At 36.5% G+C, this 18730-nt stretch overlaps 2 protein-coding genes and 1 long non-coding RNA gene across 4 annotated transcripts; 2 read left to right on the top strand and 1 right to left on the bottom strand.

The window, feature by feature from the left end:
• Window positions 1-2274: 2274 nt before the first annotated feature.
• Window positions 2275-3789, bottom strand: LOC130803706 (uncharacterized). Its single transcript, XM_057667906.1, has 3 exons — window positions 3533-3789; window positions 3398-3479; window positions 2275-3315 (listed from the first exon to the last, which is right to left on the bottom strand). The coding sequence occupies exons 1-3, from the start codon at window positions 3787-3789 to the stop codon at window positions 2275-2277; spliced, it is 1380 nt and encodes a 459-aa protein (XP_057523889.1).
• A 4252-nt stretch (window positions 3790-8041) lies between these two features.
• LOC130803707 (zinc finger BED domain-containing protein RICESLEEPER 2-like) lies at window positions 8042-9796 on the top strand. The gene is made up of 4 exons (XM_057667908.1): window positions 8042-8709; window positions 8867-9477; window positions 9592-9671; window positions 9764-9796. Exons 1-4 carry the CDS (start codon window positions 8042-8044, stop codon window positions 9794-9796), a joined length of 1392 nt encoding a protein of 463 aa, XP_057523891.1.
• Window positions 9797-10858: 1062 nt separating this feature from the next.
• On the top strand, window positions 10859-14222 carry LOC130804563 (uncharacterized). 2 transcript variants are annotated; one of them, XR_009040029.1, is made up of 4 exons: window positions 10859-11064; window positions 11160-11344; window positions 12244-12313; window positions 12747-14222. It is a non-coding gene; the product is annotated as an uncharacterized LOC130804563 (long non-coding RNA). The 2 variants fall into 2 exon arrangements; XR_009040030.1 differs by having other exon boundaries at window positions 10859-11036.
• The last annotated feature ends 4508 nt before the right edge of the window (window positions 14223-18730 follow it).

Raw genomic sequence — 18730 nt, forward strand, 5'->3', positions numbered from 1 at the left:
TTTTTATTTTATTATTTTATTTTTTATTTTATTATTTTTTTATTTTATTATTTTTTTATTATTTTTTTTTATATTACAGTACTACATACCGTGGAGTCTTAGGAGGATAATATGCCGCGGAAGTGAAGTTGATTGGCCCATATACGCCTTAGAGTCTGAATAATAAATCATATGAGCAGTTGATGATGTGGCTTGGATTTACACTTAGATTTTTTAGTCTTCCCGGGGGGACCTAGGGGGTCCGACTCGTCTATATGACGGAATAGGTCTTTGAATAACTCCTCATCTTCACGAGCTTCTTATTTAACCATGACACGGAATGAGTGCAATAGTCCGCGTCTTCAACTATACGGGCAATACGAAAATCCTTCCATACTTGGAATATTTCCAAAATGATTGGGAGCACCTGAGGATCCGACTTATCAATATCACGGAATGATAGAAAAACTTAGAATAATTTTACTCGTCTCAACGAGCCCCTCATCTTTCTTGACAAGTCTCATATTTTTTATGCCGCGGATTGAATGTAAGGGTCCGCGTCTTCAATCATACGGACAGCACGTTAATCCTTCCATACTTAGATATGGGGGACACCTGGGGGTTCGACTCATCGACCATACGGACACCTTCCACAATGAGCACGGATTTATTGGAACTTTGAAAAATTGGAAGCTGATCATGTAGGGGTTTGTAACGATGAGGAGGATGACGCGGCTTCATTTTTATTTCGCGGCTATCACGAGTGACGCGGCAAAAGATCCGCCACATCTATAAGTAGGACGGTAGAATGAACAATCCTCATACTTAGATTTTTCCCGACGCTTTTACCTTTTGGGGTCTAAATTAGGGTCCGACTTATCGACCCTACGGCTTCATGAGGAAGCCTGATAACTTAGAGAAATTATCGACATCTTCACACACCTAGGGAGTCCGACTTATCGACTCCCCGGACACATTCAAGTGTCTAGGTACTTAGAAAATTTATCGATATTCCCCCTCTCATTGGGGGGTCCGACTTATCGATGACACGGACATCTTCCACAATAATTGTTTCATGCCTTATAGGAATTGTAGGGCAACACCAAGGCAAGTGAACTCAGCTATATAGAACATTGCCGCAGAATAAATAATACTTGCATGGACTCATTGTGGAATTTTCATAACTTAGAAAAATTACAAGAAAGTTGGTCATATATAGAGTCCGACTTATAGACTCTACAGACACAACCAATATTCTCGAAGTTCTATAGCCACTACGGCTCATTCGTGATATCTCCCGCAAGTTTTTAAGATTCAATTTAGAAGCCTCAACTACTTTTTGCAATTGTCGGGCAGTTCGTGGAAAATGGAACACTTCCGCGGATGTGTGGTGAACGCTTCCGTTAGCAAATGAATTCAAGACTAAATAGTATAAGGGGCCCGATTTGTCGACTTTACGGACTGGGCGTATTGGTGCTTGCCATGTTGGTCGCGACTTAGATCAGCGCTTGAAGGAATTGTGACAAAGTGCAACGTTGACGAGGATGACGTGACCTCAACACATTCCACAGCTAGTATGAATGATGAGGCAACTGACTAGTCACGTCTATAAGTCGGACGAAATATGAGCAATCCTTTCATACTTAGATTTTTCCCAGGGTTCTTAGCTTTTAAGACCTATTTTGTGGTCCGACTTTTCGACCCTACGGTGTCGTGCGAAGGCCCGGTGACTTAGAGGAATTATCAACATCTCCACCCGCCTTGAGGGTCCGACTTTACATATGCCACTGATTTCTGCCGAGTCTATGGAAAACACTGATTTTAACAAGATTTGCAATAAGGAAGTTTAGTGGGCGTCTGATACTTGATAACTTAAGGCTGTGTAAACGGATGTCGAGTACGTCTGACAACTCTACATTTTGAATACTAGATAATTATGAGAAAGTAGAATATAACACCGAATAATTGGAAACGTTGGAACTTGACGTTGGATGATGAATGATTTCTTGAAACTTCTGCTATATTGAAATTGAAATTTTGACGGCCAAACGATTGTAACTGATGAATAAGAGCTATTGTCTAATTCGACTAACGCTGCTTTTAGTTGAAATTGAGACTGATGAATGAGAGCTATTGTCCATGTACACTCATGACGGATGGAGACTTTTCTCCCCTTCTTCTTTTGGAGGGGATGACGGAAGTTCCTCGTTTCATGGTGTTGATGAGGCATTGGCGGGCCATTACCTAGTCTCCCTTAAGCATACCTACTTGTCCGTCGTCTTGTTCAAATTGCAATCAAAGTTGATGAGGGAAGATTGCGGCTTTGATTTTGTTGATGAGTGGGAGTCCCATGATGACATTATAAGGGAATGTCAGGTCCACCACCGTGAATCGTATGGGCATTCTACTTCTGTCTTTCTCCCCCACCCGTATAGGGAGTATGATTGTTCCCAGGGGTATGACTTGATTTCCTCCGAACCGGATCAAGGGTTTATCTAGGGGATGTAAGTGATTTTCTTTGAACTTCATTTGCTTGAGGCATTCCATCGTTATAAGATCGGTCGTGCTTCTTGTATCCACCAATACTCGCCTCACTATCATTTGCCCAATCTTGATGGTAACCACTAAAGGATCAGTGTGTGGTTGTTGCAACGGTTGGGAAGTAGTAGCATCAAACCTCATGATCGGTCCACTTGATGTGGACTTTGGTGGTCCTTTGAGCAGAGTATGAACGTTGTCTTTCGCAGCGCAAATTGTAGGGTATTCTTCGGAGTAGCCGTCGAAAATCATGTTGATGGTTCCTTGTGTGTTGGAACTTTCTCGTCTAGCCTCATCTCTTCTGGGAGATCTGTGCTTCTGGTTCCAAGGCCTTCTTTCCGGGTCGCCTCTCGTGCTATAGTCTTTTCGGTTAATGAACCTTGATAGCTTTCCCTCGTCGGCCAACTGGTGTAGGATACGCTTGAGTTCGCGACATTGGACCAAGGTATGCCCATGTTCCTTGTGGTAATCACACCACAAATTGTAGTTGCGACAATCAGAGGGGGTGGTAGTAGGGGGTGGAGTTGGCAACTCGTCCCGAATGGCAAAGAATATGTCTTTTCTGTTGCGGTTGAACATCGGATCATTACCTCCGTCGAGCAAATTCCGTGTCCTGGCTTCCCCTTCTGTGACATATATATGTTTGGATCGTGGAGGTCCCATGTCTGATGGGGGTTCCGGACGACGTGACATGTAGTTTCTGTCTCTTCTTGACGAATGTTCCTCCCTGTTTCGTGAGGATTGATGGGAGAATGTCGGATCCTCCTTCTCTGACTTTCGTTTTTTGGGGTCATGTGCCTGACATATTTCAGAGGCTGTGACGTAACTTTGACATTGCTTCATGGCCTCCGCGTATGTCTTCACTTAACTCTCGACCAACTAGAACTTCAGCCTTTGAGCCTTCATTCCGTTGATCAGGGCATTTAAGGCGACTGATTCTTCCAAATCCATTACCTTCAGCACTGCCTCATGGAATTTCCTCAGATATGATGATATGGATTCCCCTTCCAGTTACGTTATGCTGAGCAAATGGAAGTTTGATTTCTCCTGCCTTCTGGATGCCACAAAGTGACCAAGAAATTTGCTCTCTAATTGGGCAAAAGTGTGGATACTTCTCCCTGGAAGAGAGTTGTACCACGTCAAGTCTACTCCTGTGAGAGTATTTGGGAAGAATTTACACCACAATGCTGGGTTGGTGGTGTACAGCAACATCAACTTTTTGTATGCCATCAAGTGTTCCTCCGGGCAAGATGTTCCATCGAAGACCGTCATATTTGGGATCTTTACTTTCGCCGGATTGGGAGTATTCAGCACTTCCGGAGCAAGCGGGGAGCTTATTGGCATGGGGTCTTCGGGAAGATTACCTCGCCATTCTCATTCCGCGACATTATGACGAGGATGGTAGGATGGCTAGATCCCGTGAGTTGCGCTTTCTTCCTTTCTTCCCTCCTTTTGTCCATCAATGATTGAACACTTTCAAACGCCCTCTGCTTCTTGCTTTCCAGGTAAGTACGGGCATCTCGAGAGGCGACTTTAGATTCACCATCTTGGGAGTCACTTCTGTTGAGGCTTGCATGGGTCCTTGATCTCTCCCGTCTCTTCTTATTTCTTCTACTGGAACGTGACATCCCTGAGTTCCTGATGTGTAAACAAGATGGAAAACTTGTTCACAATAAGTATAAATTAAGGGGTCCTTGGGTTTTGTTTAACTTAGGAAAAATGTTTAAATTAATTAAGATAGTTAAGGGGAACTCTCACCCTAAACTTGAGGATATAACAAGGAGGAACACTCACTCACTTGCTTAGGCGTAGCTTAGATTAGGGAACTCTCACCTATTCGTCAACTACAAGCTTTAGTTTTAGGAACTCTCACTAAAACTACAACTCTTCAAATTTGGACACTCAAATTTGGACAATGAAAATTGACTAAACACAAGTCAAGTTCAATAAACAAACACACGTTTTTTTTTTGGCAAATTTCTGGATGATTTTTCATTCATGTTTAGCATGCTATTTATAGCTTTAGTACATCCACTAATTGCATCTACAACTTAGCAAAAATAAATAACAAAACTGAAAATAAAGGGTCAATTAATTTGGCTCATAACTGTCCAATTAATCCCCATTACAAACCCTTTGAATTCCAAAACCATTTGGAAAAAATTCCCTTAAATGAGATTAAAAACCAGCTTTAAATCTCCTTTAAACACGCCCCTTTGAATTCCAAAACCGTTTGGAATTAAATGAGATTAAAACCAGCTTTAAATCTCCTTAAAACACGCCCCTTTGAATTCCAAAACTGTTTGGAATTAATTCCTTGTAACCGACATTAATTTATGCTTTCAACAAAGTACTTAGTCATACTTAGCAAAGTACAAGCACTTGATGAGTTATTTGGACTGTGCATACTAAGATCATAATAGGACTTAGACAAAATTAATTCCCTTGCATTGGATTTGACTTGGACATCTTGGACATTCGTACCTTGACCATCTTGGTCAGTTCCCATCCTGAGATTCGTGGGATTTCGGTATCTCATTAGGGGGTTCGATTCGTTCTCGCAAATTCTTTATTTGGTCCGCCATGTCTTCCAATACTCGTTGTTGAGCAGGGTTATTATTATTTATGACGGCGCGGAGTTGTTCGGAGAAGGCAGCAGTGAGGTTTCGTGCTAGCATGTCCAAATCACGGTGAGTCACGGCTTGGTTGTTAGCGTGACCCGCTGAAGTGTCTGTATCTGTGCTGTGCACGGTAGCGGTTTGTGTTGGATTTCTCTTGGGAGACATGACTTTTTATTCTCTCCCCACAGACGGCGCCAAACTGTTTCGGTAATGAAACAAGGAAGTGCGTGATACTTAGAATACTGGAAATGGAAGCATTGTCGGGAGCAACAATTCGCAGAATGGAAATGACTTGAATTCCTGCAACACAACACGTTAGCCTTATCAGGGGAGTGATCTCCCGGAAAACCCCTCCGACGCTCAAGTTAGAACGGAAATCAGAGCTTAATGAATAAATGATGAGATGGAGAATGTAGGAATATGAGTGTAGGGGCGGAAGTTGCTTGTATTTTTGGAAGGCTAGAGAAGAGGGTCGTGAGGATTTTAGAAGGGCTATTATCAGATGATCCTTCCCTTGATGCTGACTATCTATTTATAATGGTAAAAAGGGAGTTACTTTTGGGAGAAGGTTGGTTATCATGGATAGTGGTAGACGGTTATCAGCACTAAAGAAGGGGAACCATGATGGTGAGGAGTAAAGGGCAGTTATAAGAGGGAAGTTAGGGTTCTGGAAAGTTATTAGCTTATGGGCCAAGTAAGGAAGATAGGGATTACAGAAAAAACCCCTTGACCGAAAGTCAAGGTCAACACGAAAGGTCAAATAATATTAAGGTAATATGACATTAATAATTTAAATAAATAAATAAATTAAATAAATGTTACCATGACATTAACAACATAATTAATCAAGGCCAAAATTAACTTATGCCATTCAACACATAATCAAGATCTGAAATTTTATTAAAAAAAATTTGTAAATTGCTAAAAAATAAAAGAATATTACAAAAAATTAAGATTTGCAATTTTCCCCAACTTCATCATCACTACTCAACACCTTCATCTTCTATCTTTTACCTTTAACCGCCATTGACAAAGCTCAATGAAGAAATGCCTTTAATTGCTTCAAAGAAAAGAAAATCTTCATGTATCCTTCTTCCAAGTAATTTTCAGATTTGGATATTTACTACTTTAATTTCAAAATTGAAAGATTAATCTTAAAAACTAAACAGAAAAATATCTTAAATTAAAATTAAGATTGTGAATTTGTGATAAATGGTAATGAAAATTGAAAAGTACAATTCATAAGGATGGTGTTGATGAAGTAGAATGCTCTGGAAATTAAAATAATACTCCCTCTGAACCAATTTAGATGTCCCATTTGCTTGGACACGGTTATTAAGGATGGTGTGGGGTCCATTAAAAAGGGTAAGTAGTAAAGGGTAAGTAGTGAAGGGTAGTTGGGTAAGTAAGGTATATGGGGGTATATTCGTAATCACTTGTGTGAACTAAGGATATTTAGGTAAAAAAAGATTGACAAAAATAGAAATGGGACAACTAAAAAGACTTTGCCAAATAAGGAAATGGGACAATTAAATTGATTCGGAGGGAGTAGTATTTTTCTTTTCTTTGCAATTGAAAAAAAGTGACAGCTTTTTTTGAGTATTTATTTACTACATTATAAATGCCAAACCCATTGTTTTAATACCCCTTAATTCTTTTTCCCCTTGTAATATTACCACTTTATTATTTACCCCCAACCTTTTTAACTGAGATCTAGACAAGGCCTTGGTGGGAAAACTCTATTTGGTTTTCACAGGAGGATTGTTATTGCAGGAAAGGAAATGGGTGTTTTGAATGAATCATTGTCTGTTAATAGGGATGGCAATGGGTACTGGACTCGACCCGGATTCGTGGATCCGTATCCGTTTTCACGGATCTGGGTCCTAAAAATATAAACCCGTCGGATCCGGGTCGGATCCGGATCCTTTTAAATTTCACGAGTCCGGATCCGAATCTGAGAAAAATACCCAGACCCAGACACGCGGATCTGGAGGACCCGTTTTATTTTTTTTATATATCAAAAATATATTAACATACTTACATAATACATACCCTAGCTGCCTACTGCCTAGCACATACCCAAACTCCCAACTCCCAGTCTCCCTCCCAGACTCCCTCCCTCTGCCAGCGGCCCAGCTCCATTCATCACCCTCGAGCCTCGACAGTCGACAAAGCTGTCAGCGCCCAGCCTCCTCACTCCCTCCCTACTCCTCCTCACAGCCACCGGCCAACCCACCCTCTCCTCACAAGCGGCTGGAGTGGCGGATTTGAAGGTAATGAACCTTGATTTTTTTTTATTCCCTACAATACTTTTGATTTATGTTTAGTAGTAGATATATGTCTAATGTTGAGTTTAGGGTTGATTTATGTTGAGTTTAGTGGTAATTTTTAATTTATGTTGAGTAGTTTTTTATTTATTTGAGTTTAGTGGTTGATTTATGTTGATGTATTTGAGTTTAGTGGTTGATTTATGTTGAGTTTAGTGGTAATTTTTGATTTATGTTGAGTAGAGCTTTATTTATTTGAGTTTAGTGGTTGATTTATTTGATTTTAGTGGTTGATTTATGTTGAATTTAGTGGTAATTTTTTTGATTTATGTTGAGTAGTTTTTTATTTATTTGAGTTTAGTGGTTGATTTATGTTGATTTATTTGAGTTTAGTGGTCGATTTATGTTGATTTATTTGAGTTTAGTGGTTGATTTATGTTGATTTATTTGAGTTTAGTGGTTGATTTATGTTGAATTTAGTGGTAATTTTTTATTTATGTTGAGTAGTTTTTTATTTATTTGAGTTTAGTGGTTGATTTATGTTGAGTTCAATGGTAATTTTTGATTTATGTTGAGTTCAATGGTAATTGATGAGTATGATGACTAGTAAATTTATCACAGTGTATTGTTGAGTAAATGGATAATCAAAATGATGGACTTGATGGTGCTTCTAGTCAACCTATTGAGCATCATATTCATGAATCATATGGGGAATTTGAGGGTAATGTTGATGTTGAGAATGAATCTACTGAACAAAGTAGTGCTAAAAGTAAGAAATTAACTTCGGAAGCATGGACTTATTTTGACCTTGTACATGTGAATGGTGTACAAATGGCAAAATGTAAGACTTGTAAGAAAATACTTTCCTACAAAGGGAATAGTGGAACTTCACATCTTCTTAAACATGCTAAGAAAACATGTTCAAGTAGACATTTAAACCTTGCATCTAATCAATCACAATTAAAAGTGAAAAGAGAAATCGATGGATCTACTTACTTAGCAGTTAATGAAAAGCCAAAGAAAGTGGTTTTTGATCAAGAAGTATCAAGGAAAGAATTGATGAAAAAGGTGGTAATGCATGAGTATCCTTTATTTATGGTTGACCACATTGGTTTTAGAAACTTTGTGAGGAGTTTAAATGACAACTTTAAGATGATTTCGAGAAACACATTGAAAAATGATGTGATAAAAACGAACAACACAGAGAGGAGCTCTCTTAAAGTCTTGCTGGAGCGTGATGAGGGTAGAAATGCAATATCAACTGACATGTGGACCACCTCTACTCAAAAAAAGGGTATATGGCTGTGACGTCACATCTCATTGATGAAGAATGGGTTTTACATAATAGAACTCTAAGGTAATTCATTTTCCTTTCATTTAAATTTCATTGCTATTGAATTTTAAATTAGTTATGTGAATTTTATTTAAACTTGAATCCATGTTGGTGTGAATTTTGTTTAGGTTTTGTTATGTTCCATACCCACATAACAAAGAGGTTCTTGCCAAGATATTATTGGATTGTTTTTCTCAATTCACCTTGGAAAATAAAATCTCTTCTATTGTTGTTGATAATGCTACCACAAATGATGCAATGATGAATGTCTTGATGGATAAATTAGAAAGTAGTTCTTTAATGTTGGGTGGAGATTTTTTGCATATGAGGTGTAGTGCTCACATTCTTAACTTGATTGTGAGAGATGGTTTAGATGTCATTGATTCTGGTATTTGCAATGTTCGAGATTGTGTTGCATTTTGGATGTCTACTCCTAAAAGAATTGAAAAGTTTGAGGAAGCTTGTCGCCTTTTGAATGTGACTAAACCTAAAGGGGTGAGTCTTGATTGTAAAACTAGGTGGAACTCCACATATGATTTGCTTGACACTTGTTTGCCTTTTAAAGAAGTTTTTAATAAGTTGAAACGTCTACAAAGAAGGTTGAATTTTGATGTGCCTAGTGATCATGATTGGCAAACGGCTACTCTTGTTTGTCAAAAGTTGGAAATATTCTATAAGGCAACTAAGGTTTTTTCTGGTAGAAATCATCCAACTTCAAATTTGTATTTTCGTAATGTTTGTGAGATTAAACTTGCATTAACTAGTGAGGTGATGTCAAAGGTAATTTTATACTAATTTGCACATTTAGTCTATATTTTACTAACTAATGTAATTATATTTTTCGTTATTGAAGTTAATTTTGAAGGAACTTATGCTTGTTCAACTATCAACGAAGATCGTAAGGATGTGGAAATAATGGACAATCTTGATATGGTATTTATTTTGCGTTATAAATTTATAATCTTATATTCTTATATTTAAATTTTTAAAAATTGCATCTATTAATGAGTTTTTTTGGTTTGTAGGATATTGATGATGTTAGTGTTGAAGAATTTTGACAAATTGGGAACATTGGATGACTAAGAACATGAATGATTGACTTTTATTAATTATATTAAGTTATTTTGAATGTGTTTGTTGGATATTTTGAAGACAATTTTAAGTTGTATAATGTTTTTTGGGTGATTCATTGTGAAATTATATATATTATTAACATTAGTCTATAAATATCGCTTTATTGCAATCTCAACACATTTAAAAAAAAAAACAGCAATATTGGACCCGTTTTGGACCCGAATCCGGTACTGGATCCGCAGTATGTGCGGATCCGGGTCCGGATCTGGATCCTGTTCTTGAAAACGGATCTGGATCCGGTCTAGATCCGACCCGTTGCCATCCCTACCCTGCACCTTGCGATGATCCTGCACCCTATGAGGATCCCACAACATCCTAGGGGTACGTCAAGTCGACCTCTTCCAAATGTACGTCGGCATGAGGAGGAGATTCCCTCTGCACGTCTCCAAAGGTCTCCGGCGCAGCCACTTCTGGAATGAAGTGTTGGAACTGGGTCCCAAGGAGAATGCCTTGGGCAATTTCCCGTACAGGCTCCTCCTGACTAGACCTAATCACAGCTGAGACGCCTGGTGCCTACAAATCATTTGAACGTTATATAAAGTTATATTGTGTAAGTTCTATGTTTAATAATTCAACATGGATGAGTACTTACAAACTGTGTCATCATCGGTGCGGGGGGCGTATTGAGCTGTTGCGATGATACGTCATGGTGTCATCTGTCGGCGAATGATGGAGAGGAACCACACCATGTAATCTAGAGAAGTAGGTGCGCCTGCAGCATCAATTGGCGCACATTGCGCCAGCAACTCCAATCTTTGATCCCAGCGAGTGATGTGTCGCCCTGCAACATTTGAGAAATTAATAATTTAAGATGAGTGAGTTTAAGAGAATTATTAGTTCGAGAATGATTCTAAGTACACATGACATGAAACGTTCTTAATTTAATTTCTCTCTTCTCTTCCTTTTCTTTTAATTTGTTTTTTTATAAAATTTTTTTTTTAAAAAAAAAAAACAAAAAAAAACACCCAAACCCTTTTTTTTACTCTCTCTCACTTCGATTAAATCCAGATATCAGCCAAACCAAACAAATCCAAGACATCTTCTCCGTCTTTTCGCCATTTTCCCTGAAAAAGAATGATCAATCTGTGTTAGAAGATCTTCTACAAACAGCCATTTATCTTCCTTCCTCTAATCTTCGAAGGAACTTAGCTGCGAATTCAACTGGTTTGTTCTCTCTTGCGTTTTTTTTAAGGTATATGATTAATTCTTCTGCATTCTTGGTTATTTTGAATAAATAATGGCTGATTACTCTTTCTTTCTTTCCTTTCTCTGGATTCGAACCACAAGGAGTGCAGCAGCCAAAATATTTATTGTAGCTGCCCTTGAATTTTGTCGGAAATGAGGGAAATCAAGCTTGACTTTGTTTCTGTTTGAGCGGGCACCGAAAATTCAAGCCAAAGTTGAATTTATTTTGGTTGATTGGGCATCAAAAATCTTATTGTGGCTTCTGAATTCTGTCGCTAAACAAGGAGGTGCAACACCTTCCTTTTTCTTTCTTTGATTTTTTATGTTGTTTCATCTCCATTATTATATTGCTATTTACCTTAGTACACTTCTTAAATTTGTATCTTCTTCTTGTATCTTGTTTAAATCTTGAATGTTAGATTAATCTTGGAAATTGAGAAATTTATGGAAAACCTCAAATTAAATGAATCTAAGTATGATTGATATGTGATTATAGGTGATTGTGATTGAGGAGTTTTGGGGAAGAATTCTAAAATTAAATGTAATTTGAGTTTTATAATGTATAAATGGTAATTGTGGAATGTTGAAACAATTTGTTGGAATTATTAATTAGCATGAAATTTACGAAGATTAGAATATTGATAGGATGTTGGATGTAGAAAGATTATGGAAACTTGATGTTCTTGAATATTAGGAGATTCTTGTGAAATTACTAATGGTGGATAAATCATGTTGTTATTAATCGAATAGTTGGGTAATTGTAAGTGTTGGATATAACCCTTGATTGTATATGATTGGTTGTTCTTGAGAGTATTTAGGGTTCGTGTGGAAATTATTAGTTGAATGGATAAACTAGTTGTGTTCTTCTTTTTGGATAGTTTGTTAATCTTGTTTAATTTCTTGGTTTTAAGTTAAGATGAACATGAAAGTGTTTGAATTGGAAATACAAAGGGAATTGTGGAGATGTATGATCTTTACAAGAATACAAGCTAGTCTAAAGCAAGGTTATATATTTTTTTGATGATATTGGGGTTTGGAGCTAGAACTTGCACAATCTTTGAAATTAGAAATATTAAAATAGAAGCTCTAACTAAGATGCGGTCATAGGAGGAGATGCAATGAGTTATATGAACCTAGTTTGTAATATCGTATGCTTTGTTGTGATGTTATATTTGTTATGCTTCAGGAGGCGTCATCATCGAGGAACCCTTCTAGTGATCGCGAAGAACCAGACTTAGCTTCTTAAAGCGTTCTTGGTGAGTAGTAGCAGTCCCTTAAAGGGTCTGGCCAGACTACATTCTTGAAAATAAACTTTTACTAAAGCTCTTTTGAAATTAAAAATTGTTGAGACAAATGTTGTTGTGAATGCTTATGTTGATATTATGATATGGTTAATGGATCGGGCTTGCGAGCTGGTCGTTGACGGAGTTGAGGAACATTGTTCCCGGCTTCCTGTTTTTGAAGCGAGTTGACATTTAGATATTGACTAGCTTCACTCGAGAGCGACATAGCCACAGAGCTATGGGGCACCTCTCAAACTAGACTCCCTGTGTGCACATAGATCTAGAAAATCGATGTTGCTTTTAAACCTTTGTTTGGAAATTACTGTGTTTTGTTGTTTTGGATTGTTACTTCTCATTCAGTTTAATCAGACCCTCTATTATTTCCAACTTTTATTTTTGTTTACAGATCGGAACCAGTCGGGAATGATAGAATAGCGGAGGTGATTAGAGTTTTCAAGGATGTTATAATGAGCTTAGCATGTTAGAATTTTGTAGTTTTGTATTAAGCCTTGGTAATTGTATATTAGGCTAGACTGTATTGGTTATGTTGGACTTGTATAGAGACTTTTATGATTACTTTATGAGTTAGATAGATGTGTGGTTTGGGAATAACTGATTTAGCTATGTTTTAGAACTAAAGACTCATTTGCACAAGTTTTGGAATTAAGATTTGAGTTTTTTTGGGAAGTAAACCCCGTGATGACCTTGTTTACTCAGTCAATAGTAAGTCGGGTTGTTACACTCTCATTGATCTCAAACCAGTTCTTCGGTTCCCGACCCTTACGTGAGGTGAGATGGAGCTCAACCTTCGTGTCACAAGGCGGCGGGATGCCCTGTAACATAAATTCTGGGTCATACGTCAGACATTTAAGTTAAACCATTTCTAGGACCGACGACGTTCTAGCGATAAAGAAATAATAAACTATAATGAAAATGATAAATCAGTGAAAGTCTTAAAGTTTACAACTTGAGAATTTACTAGCCTTGTCAAAACTCAAAAATTAAAGCCTTTTTGCGATAAGAAGCATGTTAAAGTTCATTTGACGAGTAATAAAAGTCTGGGTGCCACAGTCAGCTCAATTACTAGTTCTATTATTTGGTCCTCACACACTAGTCCCACCTGCAAGTCAACTTGCTAGTCGTCAAATGACAACAACATAGCACGTTCCAAAGAACATAAACCAGTACAAGTCAAAGATTTCATACAGTGCATTATACAGGTCATCTTAGCATGCAAAGACTAATAGTTTAGATGTCATGTTTGGCTTTTCAAATCTCAACTCATGTCATTGCCCGTCCTATTGGATCGCCAGAGTAATATCAAAGTTTAAAGGAATACACGGGGAGAGCTAATCCCAAAGCAACCTTTGACCTAAGGCGTTGTTCGCCCTGTTCGGGTCGTTAAAGGTAAAGTATGCATACCCTCATGGTGACCGTAATGATCCAAAATTGCCATGAACACGATAATAACAATAATATTTTCAAATCCAACACAACCATCCTCAATTTCCAAGCTAAACTCCTTTCCAATTATTTGAGGTGTCTATGCCGTAAGTGATATACAACATCACATCATAGAATGAAAACAACATTACTTTACATAATCAATTACAAAAGTATGGTCTAAGCGTGTATCTTGGTAGCACGATAAACCAATTCAAAGCACGTCACGAATGGAATCTCAACCTCTTATGAATCGAGGTCGTAAACACAAATACACATACAAAATTCACGTATTACAACGTGTTTATACATTCAATCCACTTTATACCATCAATACATCACTAAAATTCATAATTTCAAATGATAAAATCCTAATCTCAATAATTTTCAAATTTCAAAATACAACCAGTAACTTTATTGGCCTTTTTCGACATTTTCAAAAATTCAAACAGAAAATCCGACTTCACCACTGCGTCCGGATGTATCAATTACTCCGTGTACCAAATTTCATAATTTTTGATGTCTATTTACTATTTTTAATTAATTTTAGCGTTTTAAATAACTTTTAATGCAATCGGCGAGCGAAATGACAAACAAATCGCACTCAAACCTTGAGATTCGAGGCGCGACAACCGAGACCAAAACGTTACTGTCCAGATTTTATTATTGTTATTATTATTATTTTTATTTAAATAATTAAATCTCTTTAATCTCCCCTTTTTTATAATTCGATGATTCTATCAACAACACATACAAATTAACATTCAGTACCACTATTTAACCTCAATAATAAAATCAACCAAAACTTTTACAAGTGCATACATCAAAATATGAACATCTACGTATACACAAATTGCAACACTAAATTAAAACAAAATATGAATAATCATTATATTAGAATATTCCCATCAATCATCAAATGTATATATAAATATATGTTTTTTTCCATAATGTATAAAAATTAAAATCATGAACACGATCCTTTTAACAAATTAAAATTTTGCTAGAGAATCATAAGTTGTGAGAACTAAAAATAAATAAATAAATATACACACATAATTTTTCTAACAATTTAAGATGTTTTTTAAAAGAATTATGATTTCATGAAAAAAAGCTCATTAATCAAATATATGAACACAATCCTTCTAACAAATTAAATTTTGTTAAAGAATTATAATGTCATGAAAAACTATATAAAATAAGACATAAACATAATCCCTCATAAAAAATTAAAATTTTGTTAAAGGGATATAAATTCATGAAAACTGTATAAATTAACATATAAACATAATTCTCTCTAACAAATTGAAGTTTTATTAAAGAAATATAGATTCATAAGATACTATATAAAATAAAACATGAACATAACTCTTCTAACAAATTAAATTTTGTTAAAGAATTATAACTCATGGAAAAACTATATAAATTAAAAAAAATAATACTTATGAATAAAATTCTTTTAGCAAATTAAAATTTTGTAAAAGAATAATTGATCAAAAACTTACAAATTTGAAGGATTAAAGATTAAATTAGAGTAATTTATCACCCAAAAATCACTCAAAAAATTTTCTCATTTTTTTCTCTCTTTTTGTTCTTTGGCCAAAAAAAAATGAAGGAAAATGGAAAGTAATTTTTTTCTGATTTTTTTGTAGTGTTAGTCAAAGGCATTAGGTGGCCTTTCAAAGATTAATTCATTCATAAATTATAGAAATAATAGCCTTGATTTATTACCATAAATCTTGCCATTAACTTAATTACTCCTACAATAAATCATGTAACTCGTCCTCAAACTCCATGTGACCGGACCCATCACTTCCATTTTTCCAATTTCACTTTTTTTAATTTAATTATTTTTTTGTTTGGTTTAATTGTTAGACGCAAAAGTCGTTACGTGACGCACAACAAAGGTATAATCAAATAATTATTTAATGTATTTAATCGACTAAATATTTATCAAATTAATTTCTAATTGATATTTTAACGGGGTGTTACAATGTGAAAGCAAATTAATGGTACAAAGGCTCTCCACACATCCGACATCATGCCTGAGTACTGAGGCAATGCAACATATGTCTCAGCGGGGTACGGGTCCCAACGAAACTACAAGTTAAGAAACAATTATTAAATTACGCTACATGATAGTAATGATGTTAAATAGTCAAGCATTTACCTGGTCTGGTCGTAATAGATCCAAATGATCACGAAAGAATCCTACACCGGATTCACTGTGAGTCTTTGTGCGTCGCGCAAATGTCCATCGAGATCCATATGGAACCTTCAGAGGGGGATTAATTGGCGGTGCAACAGCACCACTTCTGATCGGGACTTTACGTCCTTCAATAGTAATACCGCAAGTGCACGGCGTAGCGTAATACGATGGCAAGTACGGGTCGAATCCACAGGGAGTGGGGGTTAAGTCAATAGTTTCTTGATCAATTTGTATGTTCGAAAGTGTATAATATGGTGTTTGGTGGTAGAAATAATTAAAGCAAGCAATTAAAAATACTTAATAAATATGAAGCGTAAAAATAATTAAGAATGCAATGGACTAAAGTAAGGATAAAATGATCAATAAGCTAAAGATGGGCTAGGCTTTCTCACCAAAGTAGTGTTTACTAAACTTTAACCTAAGGTCATAGATATTTTGTTATGGGGAAGAACGTATCATAAATACTAATGTTCTCTCTCGAGTAACAAAAGCTTCCTAAAACATACTAAACTACCTATTCTCATGGAGCTAAGCATAATTTAATACATGAAGTACACATTCAACATTTCCAATCAAGGCATCTACTTATTCTCATGGGGATGACTTAATTTTTAAGCATAGATTATCGTTAAAAATCGACTATCACCCTCAATTCAACGATAGTATACATGATAGCAAAATCCATCTTAAACCATAAACAACACAACCAAACCAAAAGTAAGGAAAGCAATTTAGACTACATACATGGTGATAATGGCTAGCCTAAGCCAAAATAAACTACTCACTCATACTCATTTTGAGATTGTAAATTGCAAATAGGCTAAGAACCATAGATGAATGAATTTAACTAAAGTATACTAAAAAGATGAATGCAATACAAGTTGAAGAACTACAAGCATGAATATATGAAACTAAAAGCAATTAATCAAAGGTAACTAAGTGACATGAATTGAAGATAATATAAGCAAAGGATAGAATTTACTCTTTCGAGTTCAATCTAAGGATGAACAAGATGATTGTTGATGACTCAAAGTAATACGTTCCAAAAGCTTCAATAATAATACACCAATGGTTGAAGAATCCAAATTGCAAAATGTTACCAAAGAGACTTGAAGTTAAGATTGTAATTGGAAATTGAAAGTGCTTAATTGAATTGAAAGAGAAGTTATGCTAAACACTAATTCTTAATTGAAAAGAAAGCCAAGCTATGATAAATACATAAGAGTTACTCAAAATGAAGGGTGAAATCTGATATGATGAGCTCTATCTTCCTCTTCTTTATTTATAGCCCTCAAAACAAGTGGGGGTGGTGGTTTCATGATTGCTCCACCACCCGTAGGCTGTGGGAGAGAGGTGCCGCCCCTAATGGATAGGGTAGGGTGGCTAAGTAGTCCTGGCAGCAGCAATCAAAAGCAATGAAAATGATTGGACCTTGAATGATATTTAAATAGATTGCAAAAGCTGCTGCCGCCCATCTCGCTCGACCCGAGCTAACCTGCTCGACCTAGTCGAGCGAGCATCAGGTACACAGGTCAAGATCTTTAAAAACAGAACAGTCACCAAAAAAGGCTCCGCTCGACCTATCGAAAATGCTTCTGTCGACATTCTGAAGCGACTGAAAGTGAATAGTACTTTCGCTAGACCGGGTCGATTGGCCTTCAGGATGGTCCTGCTTAGCTTCTATCTCTAATGCAAGTCTTTTTTATGCTCGAGCAAGCTTAGCACGACCCACTTTTGGCCGAGTGGGCTTAGAATGGTCTACTTTAGCTCCTTTTGGCCTTGTTTCCTTAACTTGGATCATCAAGACTTTGATTACTTGAGCTTTTGGAGTTACGTGAGTATTGTATATGCTAAATGCACTTGGTTTGTGATCGGTTTTGACGAATATTACTTGAAATGCACAAAAACGCCAAAATACCCAACCAAGTGTAAAATCCCAAATAAAGCAAGTATAGTTATGCAAAAATCCCAATACAATAAAGCCAAATAATGGGGATAAAATATGAATAAAATGCAGCTAACAAACTCCCCCAAGCCAAGCCCTTGCTTGTCCTCAAGCAAGTGTATATTCAAGATTAAGAAGTAAGACCAAGAACAAAAAAATGCACAAAATGGATCTAGGCAACCTATAAACATGAGAGCAAAAGCCACGAATATAAAAAGGTGTATAATAGGTCAGTAAACTATGATTATTAATTCTAAAAGCTAGAAGTATGCACTTGATTCCACAAATCATCCTCAAAACAGGTCGTCAAGCGAGGATCTCACCAAACTGAGTCTAGGACTCCCAAACCGATCACAATGGGTATAAGTGGACTTCTCTTTTGGGTATGTTGGCCAACATGAGCAACCACACTCAAGTGTTTAAAGTTACGCTTATTTCCCCATCCTATGGCTCAAAGTGATGTGAGCCTCTAAATAGAGATGTGTCAAAGTTTCGCACCTCGATACTTGGCAACTCAAAGGTTAAGACTTCACTAAAAGTAGGTGGACTGATCTAAAGGGTAGAATTAAGTAAAACAATGAAATGTGATGGAAGGCTAGTTAATGGAGGCTAAATGAAGGTGATGTAATGAAAAGAATAGCATAACTAGCTCGTTTGATCTATCGTTTACACAATTTAGCACTAATAATAATTTTGACATTTTTCTTTCTTTTCTTTTTTTTTTTAATTTTGCTAAGAATATATATTGGTGATAGCTCAAGATAAATATGAAATATGTAACAATAAGGTGAAG

The sequence above is a fragment of the Amaranthus tricolor genome, chromosome 17 (genome assembly GCF_026212465.1).
Source record: "Amaranthus tricolor cultivar Red isolate AtriRed21 chromosome 17, ASM2621246v1, whole genome shotgun sequence".
Taxonomy (NCBI): Eukaryota; Viridiplantae; Streptophyta; class Magnoliopsida; order Caryophyllales; family Amaranthaceae; genus Amaranthus; species Amaranthus tricolor.

What these genes read in the sequence shown, in the direction of transcription:
- LOC130803706 (XM_057667906.1), bottom strand. Translation starts at nt 3,789, where the DNA reads ATGACGGTCTTCGATGGAACATCTTGCCCGGAGGAACACTTGATGGCA. An exon ending in TTCCATTTGCTCAGCATAAC is followed by an intron (nt 3,480 to 3,532) that starts GTAACTGGAAGG and finishes TCCATGAGGCAG; the next exon opens with TGCTGAAGGTAATGGATTTG. An exon ending in GCTCAAAGGCTGAAGTTCTA is followed by an intron (nt 3,316 to 3,397) that starts GTTGGTCGAGAG and finishes GAAATATGTCAG; the next exon opens with GCACATGACCCCAAAAAACG.
- LOC130803707 (XM_057667908.1), top strand. Translation starts at nt 8,042, where the DNA reads ATGGATAATCAAAATGATGGACTTGATGGTGCTTCTAGTCAACCTATT. An exon ending in CAAAAAAAGGGTATATGGCT is followed by an intron (nt 8,710 to 8,866) that starts GTGACGTCACAT and finishes AATTTTGTTTAG; the next exon opens with GTTTTGTTATGTTCCATACC. An exon ending in TAATGGACAATCTTGATATG is followed by an intron (nt 9,672 to 9,763) that starts GTATTTATTTTG and finishes TTTGGTTTGTAG; the next exon opens with GATATTGATGATGTTAGTGT.